Genomic DNA, 16174 nt, shown 5'->3' on the forward strand with positions numbered 1-16174 from the left:
GCTGTTTGATTTTCATATACAGAAAGAACATAGTCTAAATGACAGTGTGAAGGAAACTGTCACAATGATCCTACAAATTTAGGAATGAGCACGGATACCAACGAGGGCTAAGAATCATCTCTGGGATCAGCTACGACGTCTTCACAAGGAATGGCAGGGCCTGAAAAAAAATATCACAAGGAAGTCAGCGACAGAAGAGGGAAAGCGTGATGTTTTCAGGGATTCTTTGGACAATGTCTTTGATATTGCACATGAACAGGCCATGACGATGATCAAGATAGAAGAGGATCGGCAGTTTTTGAAGGCTCAGCGTGAAAAAGGACGACATGGTTCGATTGCAGGAAGTGACGTGAAACTCGCAAAGCAAGAAGAGAGAGCACTGGCGAGATCAGCAGCAGTTGCAGTGCGTGAGGAACAACATCATGCAAGCTCAGCAGCAGTGACAGATGTTGTAGTGCTTGATTCATCATCTGAGGAAACAGCATTATCTGCAGATAGCTCAGAAGAAGAACCAAAGAAACCTTCAACATCTTCTGGATCACGGCGGTGGGAAAGGGGAAAAACCTCTGTAGTTACAAGTGAAGTTGCAGCAGCGCTAGATCACACCAAAACCAGCAGCAGGAATGCTACTTATATTTTTTTCTGCCATGGCTACGTCCGATCAGTTTACAGCACCAGTTAGTGAACTGATGATCAGTCCTTCTTCAGTCCAACGAGCAAGAAAAGTACAACGTGCAGCTCTAGTAGCCGAGATTCGTGAATCTTTTCATCCACTCGTTCCACTAACATTGCACTGGGATGGCAAGATAATCCCCAATTACACAGGAACTGAACAACTGTCTGTGGATCGACTTCCTATTATGGTGTCTGGCAAGGAGGTAACCAAGCTTCTTGCCATCCCCAAGCTATATTCCGGCACTGCTGCCATTATGGCAGAGGCCTGTATGGCGGAGATAAGGAGCTGGGAACTGGAGAACAGAATTGTGGCCTTATGTTTCGACACAACAGCAAGTAATACAGGTATAAAGGGCGGCGTTTGCATAAAACTCGAAACAGAGTTATGAAAAGATCTTCTGAACCTTGCCTGTCGACATCATGTGTCTGAAATTGTTTTGGAAAAGGTTTTTTTCACTGTATGATGTTTTTAGGTCTCCAAAAATCGAAATCTTCAGTCATTTCCGTGATTTCTGGCCAAACATTGATCAGTCAAAGTATCGCACAGCTTTGGATGATGTAGATGCATCAGAGCATGTAGATGATATTCGAGACAGTATCATCACCTTTGCCATGCAGCACCTGAATACTAAGCACCCCAGAGATGACTACGAAGAGCTCTTGCAGTTAACAGTCATCTTCCTAGGAGCTACTCCACCAAAGGGAATTAGGTTCAGGTACCCAGGGGCAGTTCACCGTGCGCGTTGGATGGCACGTGCCATTTATGCCATCAAGATGTGGCTTTTCAAAGATCAGTTCCACATCCAACAGCGCCAGAGCACAACGAGGGCATCTGTACAATCCCACTTTCGCATGGTGTGGAAGCACTTACTTCGAGTGTCACTTTTTGTGACCACTACCTATGTTAAATACTGGTTCACCTGTCCATCAGCCGGCGAAGCCCCAAGGAATGATCTTCAATTCTTGAAGGCACTGCATAGCTACCCAGACAAGGAGGTCTCAAATGCTGCTTTGACTGCATTTTCCAGACACCTGTGGTATTTTTCGGAGACCTTGATTGGCCTCAGCCTTTTCTGTGACTCCGTCACTGTCGATGAAAAGCGCTGCATGGTCCACAACATGCACAATAACCAGGGATCTGATGAACCCCCAAAAAGGCTTCCTCCCATAAAAGATCCATCTACTATGGCACTACCTGACTTCGTTACCACTTCCACCATCAAGCTGCTCCAGATCCTGGGACTGGATGAAACCTTTCTTGAAGAAGACCCACAACAATGGGAGGCAAACAAATCATACAATGAGGCAACAAATATCATTTCTGCCCTACGAGTGACAAATGATTTGGCAGAGAGCGAAGAGTCGCTCTTATGCAGTCCTTCAATGAAGCCCTGGTCCGCAATGAGGAAGAAAAACAATTTGTACTACAAATGCTCGAGTACCACAGAAACAAATTCCTGAAATCAGTGAAGGCCACTGAAGTGAAGGGAATTGATAACTTTAATCAGTGATTGTTTTTTATTTGTTTTTATATCATTTTGTACAGTGACTGTTCCCTTTGTGTGTTTTATAACATTGTTTGGATGTTTTAGCATTGAATTAAAATAAGCTACAATATCACGCATTTTGCTATATGTAGTAAATCTTTCTGGGCTTTGAGCAAGTTCTAAATATACTCTGATTTTCGTATAAATTGGCATACATCATTTTTTTCTCAAGTGGTACACAATGGCAACCTGGCCAGTATTAATTTCAAAACTTCAAAATTTAGACACACCCTAATATATATAGAATATAAAAAACAATTATCAGATATTTAAATAAAAAAATAAACCTCTTCCGGAAGCAGTCAAAGTTGGTGGTACGTCATCGTCTTCCTCCATCAATGAACGTCGGCATATTTATCGATTGAAAGCAAACTTAATAACCCGGCAACATCAAGGGCACATTCATCAGCATCCATTTGACGAATAACACCGAATTTCACTTCTCAAGTAACACTTTTACAATGCATCTTAGCCAATATACAGTACAGAACATTTCTTCATGTGCGAAGCAAAGTACAGGAGTTCTTTCGGCGATTTTGCAATCTACTGAATTGGTACTTAAGCTATATATTCTTACATCTTTATCAGTCTTGTAAGTTCTCAAAACGCTGGAGAATAAAAGATATGGCTTTTAAAACGACATAAGTGTGAGTTGAAATGACGGATATCGAGAAGTGGTCTTACGAAGGTGAAGACCTACGGTATTTGCGAAACGACAGATTAACGGGGTGATGTAAACCAGGGTATTATTGGAGTTTGTTAGGACAGTATGCAAAAGCTTTTTCCATGAAATGAGGAAGTGCCTTTAAAAATGAAAATTAAAAAAATACGGGACATACAAGTTATCCCAAATATGGTACTCAGCTGAAGTTTGCTTGTATCCATGTTTGGCATAGCTTGTGTATTACATGGTACATTTTATTTTGTGCCTTTCCACTTACACTTTCATCATTTCCCTTTCAAGATGACAGCTCGTTTCCCTTTCAACCCGCCCACTTGCCTGGTGACATGGTCGAAAGGGTTCAAAATATTTTAAAAACTTATTGGAGGACTCGTTTGAAGTTTTTCCAAAAAAAACGCACCGGTGAAATTGTTTATCTGGACAAAGTTTACGTTGAGGGGGATGACTTTTGTATTGTTAACTTTTCTTTTGTTTTGTATATGGTTCCGCACACCATGTCGCACTTGAGCTCTTATGCACACATGTAGTCACAATATATGATGATTGATGGTTCAATAACAACACACTACAGCTGCACTAATAATGTAATACGGTAAGCAGCTTTATAGTGAATGCTTGTTCTTTTGTGCTGATCGGCGGCAATCCTTTTCACATATGTCATGCCATTTACTGAGGGTCAATCTTAACAACCCCTCGCATGTAGGTCATGCCGGGTGAGTTACGATAGGCTATTGAAATTACATTTGATGGGCTACGTTACCTTTCTCACACACCAGCCAGTCCTTCAATTGGGCTGCAATTCTTTGCTTTTCACAGTCTTCTTCTTTTTTCTTTTTTTTCATTTCCCTGACTTGTTTCAGTCTGAGCACTTAATGATGTACCTGATGTGGAATTGGCTTGCTATTATTTTCCATGGATTCTTTTCACAAAACTATCCATGTTTACGGACGACATGCCCAATGAATAATGGCCTGTCCCGGTGGTTTCACTCACCGTACAAAATCAGGTTTGCATGCACGTCTCCATTTTTCATGGAGAAATGGCGTGGTTTTTTTTGTTTTTGCACACAATCGGGGACTGCAAATCTACAAAAATAGGGGTATTTGTTCACAGTCCCCACAAAATAAAAAGGGTGGGTTTCATTATTGGACTGATAGCAGCTGATTGCCTCCAGACTGACAGCAGCCGTGTATGCGTCCCATGTGAATAAAATATAAATAGCATAATCAGGACCTCAATGCATTCCAGCGATCTGTCATTGCAACACCAAAACCAGCACAAGAACAGTTTATGAACATGAGGATTCTGACTTGTGTGTGCAAGATGTTTTGACTTGTGTTTGCACAAAATAAAATCTGAAGCTCAGGGGACAGTTCTGGGATGGGCAGTTTGACTGGGGTGGTGCACCGGTCAACAAGTAGCACAGGTGTCCTAAGGCGAGCTCAGGGAGGAGCGAAACCTCCCATGGAGCAAAAGGACGAAAGCTTGCTTGATCTTGATTTTCAGTACGAATACAAATCGTGAAAAAGTGGCCGTGCAAGCCTTTTGGCTTTTGGGGTTTTAAGCAAGAGGGGTCAAAAAGTTACCACAGGTAAAACTGGCTTGTGATGGCAAAGTGTCCATCGTGATGTCACATTTTGTTCCTTCAATGTCAGCTCTTCCGATCATTGCAAAGCAAAATTCACAAAGCGTTGGATTGTTCACCCACTAACAGGGAATGTGATCTAGAAATAGATTGTCATGGGAGAGAGGTTAGTTTCACCCTACTGATGCTTTTGTTGCTAGGACAGTAACCTCATTCAGTACGAGAGGAATGGCTAGTTCAGACACTTGGCGCATACGTCTGGCAAAGCAGCCAGTAGTACAAATCTACCCTCTGAGGGATTATGGCCGAACGCCTCTAAGTCAGAATTCCTCCTTGGGCACAGCAATGCTGTTGCGCGTGGGGCTTCGGCTGGGACAGCATACAAATTTTGAGCTGAGGGCAGCTCCTGGCATGGTCCTCCAAACAGCATTGATTTTGAGGGCTACCCGATATCTTTGATTCTTGCAGCACGACTGCAAGTCATAGATATCGGCTGATGTCCTATCTATTAGTTCATGACGGGCTGATGATGGACAGACACCATTTTAAAGAAACAAGTAATTAGAGGCAATGCAAATATGTTAAGATTTATAGTTATACAGGAGACGCTTAGGCCGAGACTCTATCTCCTGGGTGTGTTCAAACAACAGCGTGCACAATTAACCAAATTTTTGTTCAAAGCAAATCGATTTACTTGGTTGGAAAGATAATCACATATTTACTTGGAACAATAATTTGTTCGTTGAATCATAAAGTTGCCTGTTTTAATAGCATCTTCCCAAGTTTGAAGAAGAGGCACTAATGTGGTCTTCGCTCATGTTTTCTTCATGCAGCGGTTGGAATGCAAATGTATTTTTCTCCCAAAGCAGTCACCCATTCGAAGGACATGGAAGGGACACACAAAATTATACATAGTAATATTTCTCGAAGCAATAGAAATATAATATATATAAAGGTCATTATAACCACTGACTCACTGACTGACTGATATTAAAGTTCAGTACCTTCTGAGTGACTTAGAAAGCTGTAATTTTGTGTGCCGATGAACAGCGAAGCTGCTACAACGGGAAAAATCACAGAATCGTCGGAAAGCATCCGTAAATAGAAATATAAATAAATGAAGAAAAAAATGAAAATAATGCAGGTGAGCGACCAGAGACAATGGGAAAGCATGGTAATTTGGCGTGCCGACAGACATTGAAGCCGATACGCCAGGAAAAATCACAGAACCATTGGAAAGCATCTGTAAATGAAAATATAAATACATTTTTTTAAATGAAAAAAAAAACGTGCAGGTGAGCCACCCGAGACAATGGGGAAGCACTGTTTGTTATTCCTTACAATGTGTAAGCATATCCCGTGAGTATTATTTGAAAGTACATGAAAGGAGTACACAAACAATGACAGCCGATCAGAACTAGATAATGTGACAGCCGATAAGACCCTTGCTCACGGTAAACCGAGCGAAACAAGTAACATTTCCATTGCCCGATTTTTATGGCAACATTTTGCTTTGAATTTCACCAAGAAAAACAACATGACAATTATACAGCACATCCAATTCATACTGCATATGAATGCACATATCTACCACACCCACACTTGAAAAATACTGCAGTTACTTCATTTCATGCGACAGGAAAATGTCCGAAGTTGTTTCTGAGTGAACAGCCAAACCTGGCTTGACTCGAACTCGGCTTAGAAGGGCATCTCAATGAGTTCGAGTTCGGAAACTGTGTTCGGATATAGCTCCATTGCTATGTAACAGTAGGTCCGAAGTTCACCTTGGCATGGCAAGGCATAGATGAGGTATTGATACTGTTCCTGTTTTTTCTCCGTTATGTAATAAAAACATGTCAATCATCGATGCATTTCAACAGTTGGTTATTTTACAAAACAACCGAAGCAGAATCATCAGTTTATGTAAGTACAAGACTACTGCAAATGGTTATGTAGTTATGAAGGTTATATAATTACATCATCATGGGAGGGTCAGGGGTGTCGAAGATAAAGTGCCCTAGAACTAACCAACAGCATTATTTAATTGTGTAAAAATCAAATTAAGAATTGAATTATGGTAGAGGGGCTAGAAAATGGACGTTATTTAATGATTAAAATATTCAATTTGGGTCGGGTCAGAACCCCCGTTTCCATACTACTCGGAAAGCTGCACTGGAGCAAAACCTCATTTTTGTGAAAAAAGTGGTCAATCTTAATCCAAAAATGTAGCTTCACGCAGAAAGTGGTTAAAATTTTTTTAACCCTCTGTGAAAAAAGGGGTGGCATCAAAATCGCAGGCATGCATGGGTTACCCAAAACTTTGGTCAGTGACACTAAGGGGCAGCCGATGCACTGTTTTTGTGCTCACTTGTAAACAATGTTACAATCAAGCATCAGGACACATGCACCACCTGCGTGCTTCCAGATTGCCATGGTCACAGTCACAAGTATGATGTGTGAAGTCCCGAGGGTCTCCATTTCACTTTTGCTGCCAAAAATGTAACCTTTCAAAGCTACGAGTCAGAGCACCGGTTATTTTGTCAATAATAAAAAGAAATTGGTCTCTTTTTTTTTTATGCCTCCGCACCAAGGGCCAGAGGCATTATGTTTCCAGGCTGTCCGTCTGTCCGTCCGTCTGGATTTTCATTTATGCAATAACTCAAGAAGCAAATTGTAGAATTTTATCAAACTTGGTAAAAAAGATAAAGTAAGACAGGGCAATTAAGTGATTAGATTTTGGGCCAGATGTGATAAAGGTCAAGGGTCAAAGGTCAAGGTCAAACTCTGAAATTTTACTGTTTACACCCTAACTCAAGAAATATTGGACAGAATTTCATCAAACTTGGTACAAGTGTCTAGTAAGACAGGTCAATTAAGTGATTAGATTTTGGACCAGATGTGGTAAAGGTCAAAGGTCAAGGTCAAACTCTGAAATTTTACTGTTTACGCCCTAACTCAAGAAATATTGGACAGAATTTCATCAAACTTGGTGGAAAGGTAAAGTTAGACAGGGAAATTAACTGTTTAGATTTTGGGCCAGATATGATAAAGGTCAAGGGTCAAATATGTCAATACTCAAGTGTTTGTGCGGGAGAGCGGAGGCATACCCGTCGTCTGTTTGCAGTCGAATTACTCCTTTAAAAAAAAAAAAAAATTTTCAGGGGCAATTGTGCTGGATTTACGGGTGAATCACCCTAAATCCCTTTGTATTTTGGACGTTGCCTGGCATTCTGTTTTAATTCACCACTCTCCTGGCACCAAGATGTTGTGTTTTGCTTCTAACCTGCATGTTCATGGTTCAGCATTTTATTGCATGCTTTTATTTGGAGCTTTAATGAAGGCTTCATTGAGAGGGTTTGATTGCTGATAAAAGTGACCTCTTATTCTGACATAGACGTCACACCAGTGTAAACCCAAGGTCTCATGTCAAATGTGCAGCTTGGTGTTTTTAAAAGACTCCATTCAACCATTGCAACATTCATTAGATCTTAAAAATGAACGTTTGTCCCCAAGTAAAATCGTTTCATTTTTCAAAATACTCCCATCAATGAACCTTTCTCAAGTTTGCTTCTCAACCTTATTCAAATCTTGATAAAATTCCTCATCAGACCAAAATTTGTTTACTTAGCAATCGTTTCTGGGACACCTACATTTCTTATTCACCATTAATATTAGTACATGCAAATGATTGTTGCCCATTTTGATATGTGATATTATTGTGCATCGTTCATCCAATTGTATATTTGTTATTGTTAAATTGCTTCCTATGTAATATCTTGTCAACTACTCTTCTGTTTCAAAATCTGTCGGTGCATCACATCATTTTCTCTTCCATCCCATACCCGTTTTCTTCCTGGAAATAACTGATTAAGTTTATTATCTGTCTCTCCACCACAGATCCGCGTAGTCAAAGCATTTCGTAGTGGTCTCAACGAACGGCGTAATTACCATAATTCTCGTGACCACTTTCTGTCCAATGCTGATGAAACCCCATCGGTGGATAACTCTGACGTTGATGAGGGCTCCTCACTCCTAAATGCTCCAGGACCATGCTCCGCCTCAACAGAATCAGACTTAAACTCGGCAGAACGAGCTGCTGCTGATGTTGCTGCTGCTGCTAGTGTGTCCACAAAACCGGGTGAAGCTTCAAGTGGCCTACCTGCAAACGAATCGACATCCTAAATCTGTATGCGAAAAGCAGGGTGATAGATACTAGATAGACATTCCAAGACGAGGGGTCTGATAATGTGCAGGATAAATGCCTAGGCCTGATGTCATACCTCTATTCCTTTCATTATATTTGCATTTTAATGCTCCTTTTATAGTTAGAAATGTTATTATAGAAAATTGATTCTGGTCAGGTATTTAAGGTGCAAATTAAATATTTCTTAATTGGTGATGGTTTATGCTTCTGCTAGGTCTTCCAACAACTTGCTAACCACTCCCAACGATTTATCCTGCTGCGATGATCCATTTTGTCATTGTTCTCCCTGTTGATTATTCCAGTGCAAACGGATCGATTTTTGTCCCGGGCTCCATCAGATTCAACTCGGTGTGATTATGATGAAAATTGTGCCATTGTTCCACAAAAAGTAATGCTGTCATGAGTTGTAAAATACGCTTGGTCTGCTGCTTCCATTCCCGAGGACAATGTCTTTGCAAGTACACATTAGCCATAAAATTTTTATTTATGAGTGACGGTGATGTAGGAGATTAGCCTTTTTTAAAATCTTATCTGACTGGTACTTGCTGTTTACATTGCCTGTAACATTTACCAATATTTTATTTGGATTACTTTGTTGGGTGGTATTCATCCAGCAATGCTGGAACAACGATGTCTTGAAACACCGCCAAGGTTTGCACCCATTTGGCGAGACTACTTCACTCATTGCCGAGACTACCAGATGGTTGTGATGACCAAACGCTCATTGTGGTTTTCTCAGTAACATGTAACAAAATCAGGGGCAACACACCGGCGTTTTGGGGAATGGGACTAACTTAGAGACTGCCTTAGAGGAAGGCACCGCTCATATCCGCATGCACAGTTTTAAACAGTCCTGACTAGCTATTATGTGATGCGTCTGTAAGTGAACATCCGCACATTCCTTTTTTAGAAATATCCTTTCTTGCATGTCACAGTTGATGCATGCCACCATTCCTGATTGCTGTATTGCTGGCGTTCCCTACCCTTGACACATCAGATATCAATTGTTGTCCTTGTCATTTTTCCAAAAAAAAAAACTTTTTTAACAAACTTAGCATCTTTACAATGGGAAGGTGTGTGAAGTTTTTGTTCGATGGTTCAGCTGAACAAGGTATTTGCCTTGGAGGTAATTGTTATTTAATTTTTGCCAGTTTTGAAATGCATTGGCTGCTCTTTTCATTCATTTCATTTCTATTTTAGGCCTTTTGAGAGTCCCTTGACAGTGCTGTTAAATTAGGTGTTCCTGCTGCCTGCCCTTTTTTATTTTTGACTTAACCGTGTGGACTTCATTCGATGAGATTTATTCGGTGAAGAATTTTATCAATCTAAGCTGTTTTACGGTGGCTTATTTTCCAAACTCCGTTTGGCGAGAGCATTCATCAGTTGTAGAAACACGTTCTGCAAAGGTAAGCATAACCCATCCAAGGTAATGATGTTGCTTTTATTTGTTTGTTACACTAAAGAGCCTGTCGTCCCGTGGGTGTTGAATACATTTGCTGTGGTCACTCAGCCTCTGAATGTGAAGAATGTTACCTGAAGATAGTTGAAACCCTCTGTTTTGCTTTTGGTGTAACTTATTGCAGGGAAGTCCTTCAAACATGGAAGATGCCAGACGTTATAGGATTATGATTTGAGGGTAGATATCGGTTGACATTTTGAAGGGATTTTAGTAAGGATTATTTTTCTTGATGTGACATGGCGTCGGGTCAAAATTATGATTTGCTTTTGTAAAAGGAAGTGGAATTAGCTTGTGTGACCATTCTGAAAAAGGGGTTTATAGGATGTATTCAAATCCTACTGACTGGTTTTGGTTGCAAGTTGTATGGGTTATTGATTGAACATTTATTTAATTTTTCCAACAAGTTCTCTCCAATCCTTAAGCCTCCTCTTCTTCCAGCTCTACAGTTGGATTGATTCTTCACCCTTTTCTTTTTTTTTCCACCAGATGTTTTTTCTCATAACCCAATACCCCTCTCCCTCCCCTCGACCAGGAAGCATGAGGGTTAGAATCTCTTTATCATTGCAAACAGCTTTTATGCCACTAGCATTGCACCTTACTTCAGCATTTGCTAACAGCGATATATTTTGTTTGTGGCTTGAATCTTCTCTTATGTTCTCTTCTTCATCATTTGTGCACCCCTGTGTCCTTATTTCTCACCACGCCTTGAGCTCTCAGGCTTGATCCTCATACAACACCACACCCCCCATTCCGCCTGAGTCCTTGCCTCTTTGAGTCCCAGCTTTGTTGTCCAATGTGCCTCTTCCCTTTGCTGTTGTCTTGTTTGCTCAAACCAGCCTGAAATACCCCACTTAAATTTTAAACGTCTAACATGGCTTCATATTGAAGAAATTGGGTGCAGCAAAAAGTACATTGTTGTTTTAACTTTTTTGGGAATGACAGAGGAAAATGCATTCAAAAGCTTCTGTTCAAGAAAGAGGACACAGCTGGACATTATTTCATAGACCTTTTAATGTGCCAATGACCTTTGCACCCTTTTTTTGCCCTGTGAACATTCAGCTGATGCTCCTGGCCACATTTTAGCGGCCTGTACAAAGCTCGTGTAGAACCCTTAATGGCTTTTCATTTTGGAATCTATGCAACACTGTCTCTCTAAGTCTGTCTTTATCTCTATCCTTCATTTGCTGGTTCTGCTTTGCTGTGTCTTAATGACGGATGTCATGCCATTGCATTGTTCGCATTTCTGGTGTGATTTTGCCATGTTTTTAACATAAATACCCAGATCTCTCCTTTTCCATTTTGGTTTCTGTAATTGTTGCTATTTCGTTTTTATTTCCTTGTCTGCAAATCCTAACATGCCAGCCAGCCAAACTGAGATGATGATTAAAGTTTTTTCCAAAAAAAAATATAAAACTTCGTGTATTTTTTTTCCAGTTTTGAATATTTATTATGATTGATTGATTGCCACTGTGAAATTAAAGTTCTAAATATTGAAGCAATGCAAAACTAGAGCAAAGTAGATGATGCATCATTTTAAGTACCCATGCTTCCCACCTAAAGCCGCTGTCACACCTTGACGATTTAGCCAGCGTATGCCGACGTATGAAAAATTTGTCTAAAACGCTGGCACACGTCAAATACGTTTTGGGTAAGTTTTGTATATGTTAAGAGCACACTGGCATACGTCGTAGTATGCTGGCATACATCGTAGTACGCTGGCATACGTCGTAGTACGCCGAGCTCGTCGACAAATTTTAACATGCTCAAAATTTTTTGACGTATGCCAGTGTATGACTCACACGTTCCGCATACACTGGCCATAAGTTGTCGGCACGTTACGCGATCGTTGACACACGTCGAAACACGTTCCTTGTAAGTTACTCATAAGTCGAAACTGTGGTGTATTGGCCTGCGGGGGCAGGGCACAATGCGGGGAGCGTTGTGGAGGAGTGGTTTTGGAGGTCACGTGCCTGCAAGGGATAAAGGTGTTCGCGCCGCCTGAGGCGTTGTGTAGTCTGTAGTAGTGTGCATCCGGACGGGCAATAAACAGTGTTCAACAATCCTCACGGCGATCCGAGTCCCGCTGCCCTCCGGACATTACAATTGGCGACGAGTCTGTTTCGGATCGGCGTGTGCGAAGTGGTTGGGTTACGTCGGTATTGACTTGGAGTCTTTGGCCGGGGCGATTGGATCGCTGCAGCGAGTAACTCAGCGCACCTCGCGCGGTTTGAGTTCAACACCGGGCGAGGGTCCCAGAGAAGCGCATCGTGAGTTTCGCGCGCCGCACGCACAGTCTTCGGGGCCAGGCGTCTCGCCGTCACGGACGGCTCGAGGATGGCGGAAGGTCGGGGCACGGTGCACGGACGCGTGCCCGTCTTCGTCGGAGACGACTTCGAATTGTTTTCTGAACAATTGGGCTCCTATTTCCATGCGAATGATGTAGACGATGAAAGCAAACGCAAATCGATCTTGCTCGCCTCGCTATCAACGGAACATGATCGGCTACTGAGTGATTTAGTAGCGCCGGATAAGGGCAGTGATGATGGGCTGTCGTTTCAGGACATTGTGGAGAAGAAGAAAGCACACATGGCGCCGGAGAAGTCATTGCAGCTCGCTCGATACCAGTTCGATCACCTCGCGAAGGGTGCGGAGGAGCGCGTTGCAGATTTCGTGGCACGGGTGAAGCATTCGGCCGTGGCTTGCAAGTTTACGGCGGAGGAGCGTCCAGCTCGACTCAGAGATCGCTTTATTTCGGGGCTGCAAGATGCGAAGATGGTGTCGGCCATTCTGCGGATGCGAAGTGTCAACGTTACATTCGCATTGCACACGTATACTGGTGAAGCGCTACCGGCGGTTGGCAGGGCATACGTCTTTGTCGCCCATCAGGGTCAGCGGGTTGCGCTCCCGCAGTTCGTGATGCGAGGGGAGGGGCTCGCGGTTCCTGTTTCGGAGTTCGTACCTCCAGGTGCACCTGTGCCTCCTTCGAGACCCGAGGGCGAGGTTCTGGCGGCAGGAGCTACGACGATGCAACGTGGGCTGCCGTTCATTGCCTCTGGCGACGATGATATGCGGGTCTGGAGCAACGGGAGCCGTGCCAGCGGCGACGGGCTCTCGCGCTCCCGCTACGCTCATGGTGCAGTGCACACCCGTGTCGTTCGGGCGATTTCAGCGGGGGATTGGAGCGAGCCAGTCGCGTTCAAGAAGTTCGCGGACCGAGACCATCGACGACAAGCAGGTCATCGCAACGTCGCGACGACAACCAAGAGACGGACACGCGATGTGATTCATGGGTTGCTGATTGTTGCGTATTTGATTTTCGTTGCGCGAGTGATGCAGTTTAACCTTGTTAAAATAAATGCCAACAGTTCGCGTGTGAGCATAATATGTTTGGCTGGGATCAATCGATGGGATGTCCGATATGATCGATGAGATGTGACGGGCTTGGGGGCTATCGTGGCGAATAAAGAGGTCTGGCCGATCTCCAGCTGCGAGGGCAGCCCACGGTTCGCTACCCTGTCATGTGTGGGGATTATGCTGGGAGGACGCGCTGTACGTGAGGGGAAGGTTGCATGGGAGCAGACAATGTTTTTGTTGTTGTATGACACTGATATGTCTCCAGGCTGTGCTGACTGTCCGTGTGGACGTGCATGGTGTTCTCGGTTGGGTTGGATGCGCGGTTTTGGTGTGCGGCTCAGAGATCGGCTCAGAGCTGGGGCTGGTTCGCTGTTCAGCGTTACCCCCACCCCTGGTTTCGCCAAGGTCAGACGTGCCTGCCGCCCTGGGGCGCAACTCTCTGTTCTCACCAAGGCCGTTCGGGCGTGCGTTGTGATCTCGGCTGGTTGTGATGCGTGGGTTTGTTATGGGATTGATGGTGCGCCCAGCCGATGGCGCTGTTCAGCGTCACCGCCCATTCCTGAGATGGCCAAGGGCAGACGGGTTTGGCGGCGTGCAGCACAAACCTTTGGTCCCGCCAAGGTCGGCCGCGCTGGCGCCACGGGGCTTCCAGGCTCGGAATGTTTATCTGATTCGGTTCTGTCTGGGGGAGATGTGCCACTTTGTCAGCTGGGGGCATTTGATGGTGCCGGGGGAGGTTCGCTCGGGAGGTCATCGCAACCTCGCCGGGGGGGGGGGGGCGTGTTAGCATGAGCCGCCTGGGGGCGCTTCTGCTGCGTAGTGATGCTATGCTTCCCAACTTGCTTCTTGATATCTTTAACGCGGTCAGGGTTTTGTGGGTTCGTCGTGCAACTCAGTTTCCGAGCAACTGTCATTGCTTTGAAATTCAACTCGCTCACGTCAACACATTATATGGTGTGATGGGGTAGAGGTCGGAGTTATGGGCCGGGTGACACCAACGGCAGGAGGGTTGCGGGTAGCAGATGAAGCACGGTTCCTTTTGTGCCGTCTCGTCTGGGTTTTGGTGCACGGCCGCCTGATTAATGCCATTTTTGGCTCTGGTTGGTTTCTGTGTGGCGGTGCCAATGCTTTTTGATTATTATCGTTTTGTACCTCTTTGCTTTTATGTCATAGTATTCTGTGCCGAATATGCTTATTATTATGATGGTCATTTTATAATCATAGTTTTAGGTGGGAGGAGTGTGGTGTATTGGCGTGCAGGGGCAGGGCACAATGCGGGGAGCGTTGTGGAGGAGTGGTTTTGGAGGTCACGTGCCTGCAAGGGATAAAGGTGTTCGCGCCGCCTGAGGCGTTGTGTAGTCTGTAGTAGTGTGCATCCGGAAGGGCAATAAACAGTGTTCCACAATCCTCACGGCTATCCGAGTCCCGCTGCCCTCCGGACATTACAGAAACACGTTGAGGTAATATTTAGCATACCCGAAACTTATTTCTAACCTATGAGTAACGTGTTGTAGGCACGTTACGCGATCGTGGACACACGTCGAAACACGTTACTTGTAAGTTACTCATAAGTCGAAACACGTCGAGGTAATGTTTAGCGTCAGTGTTCCAGACTCCATGGTTTTTTTTTTGGTTTTTTTTTTTCTTCGGCATGACAGTGACGTTGACACTTCGATTTCTAGTGCGGTTATTATATAATATAATTAATAGGCTACCGCTCAACGATTTAAATCATAACCGCACTAGAAATCGAAGTGTCAACATTACTGTCATGCCGAAGAAAAAATAAACCAATGTCACCCTCAGGATGACCCGTATCTTACCAAAGGTGACCACGTGTGACTTCTTTAAGGTCACACTGAGGTGAACAGAGCTGCTATTCACCAGGAGTGACTCCTTGAGGAATATCTGCCTACGAGAGATTCCGATGAGAATCGTTCTACAGAGTAACCATGAAAAATATGCGTTTGCCTCATTACGTCACCAAATGATGTCATAATGTCTCAAGCTTGACATATCTAGAAAGCACTCAGAGGTGTTCAATTTGAGGTACTACACGATATGGTTCCTAAAACTTGAAAATTTGACCTTGGGGTCAAATATGTTTGACCTTAGGCGCTAACCATGAAGGTCGAGGCCAATCGCCACCAAAAATTAATCAGCTGAGCGCCAGACCATGCACTATATTCCCATGAAGTTTGAAAACGATCCGATCAAAATTACTCAAAAAATAAGAGTTTCACCGACTCCCCTGATTTGCGCCAAAGTGACCTTGACCTTTGACCTTGACCTTCAAAATTTTGTGCACTGAAAGGGACCTCCATAGACCTCTGATATGCGAAGTTACAAAAATTTCTAATGATAACTGTGCTCTGCAGAATTTTTTATACGTGATTACAGACAAATAAACAAACAAACAAACAAAAACAAAAAAAACATACAAGCTGACTAACATATCTTGCAAAAACTTCGTTTTGGCAAGATAAAAACAAAAAACCATGGAGTCTGGAACACTGACGGGTTCCTCCTGTGTGAACCCCATTTTTATATACCAATTCCCCTAAACGCTGCCAATACCCCATTATACGGTAGCTGTAAGTTAGTAACACGTTCAGTAAGTTCTGTGGTCATCCGAAAGACGTCAAATACATCTACATACGTCAATATG

The 16174-nt window shown here is 43.5% G+C and overlaps 1 protein-coding gene across 8 annotated transcripts in view; it reads left to right on the top strand.

The window, feature by feature from the left end:
• Positions 1 to 11447, top strand: part of LOC147018977 (plasma membrane calcium-transporting ATPase 3-like) — a 330377-nt gene extending 318930 nt beyond the window's left edge. For 7 of the 8 annotated variants that reach the window (XM_085899110.1, XM_085899109.1, XM_085899108.1 and 4 more), the window contains one exon: positions 8387 to 11447. In XM_085899110.1, coding sequence (XP_085755236.1) covers positions 8387 to 8671 — 285 coding nt within the window. In that variant the 3' untranslated portion in view covers positions 8672 to 11447. The remainder of the gene's footprint in view (positions 1 to 8386) is intronic. The other variant, XR_015062602.1, reaches the window with a different exon arrangement.
• Positions 11448 to 16174: the final 4727 nt, after the last annotated feature.

The sequence above is a fragment of the Eptatretus burgeri genome, chromosome 10, assembly GCF_056783735.1.
Source record: "Eptatretus burgeri isolate ZD-2024b chromosome 10, Ebu_testis_v1, whole genome shotgun sequence".
NCBI lineage: Eukaryota > Metazoa > Chordata > Myxini > Myxiniformes > Myxinidae > Eptatretus > Eptatretus burgeri.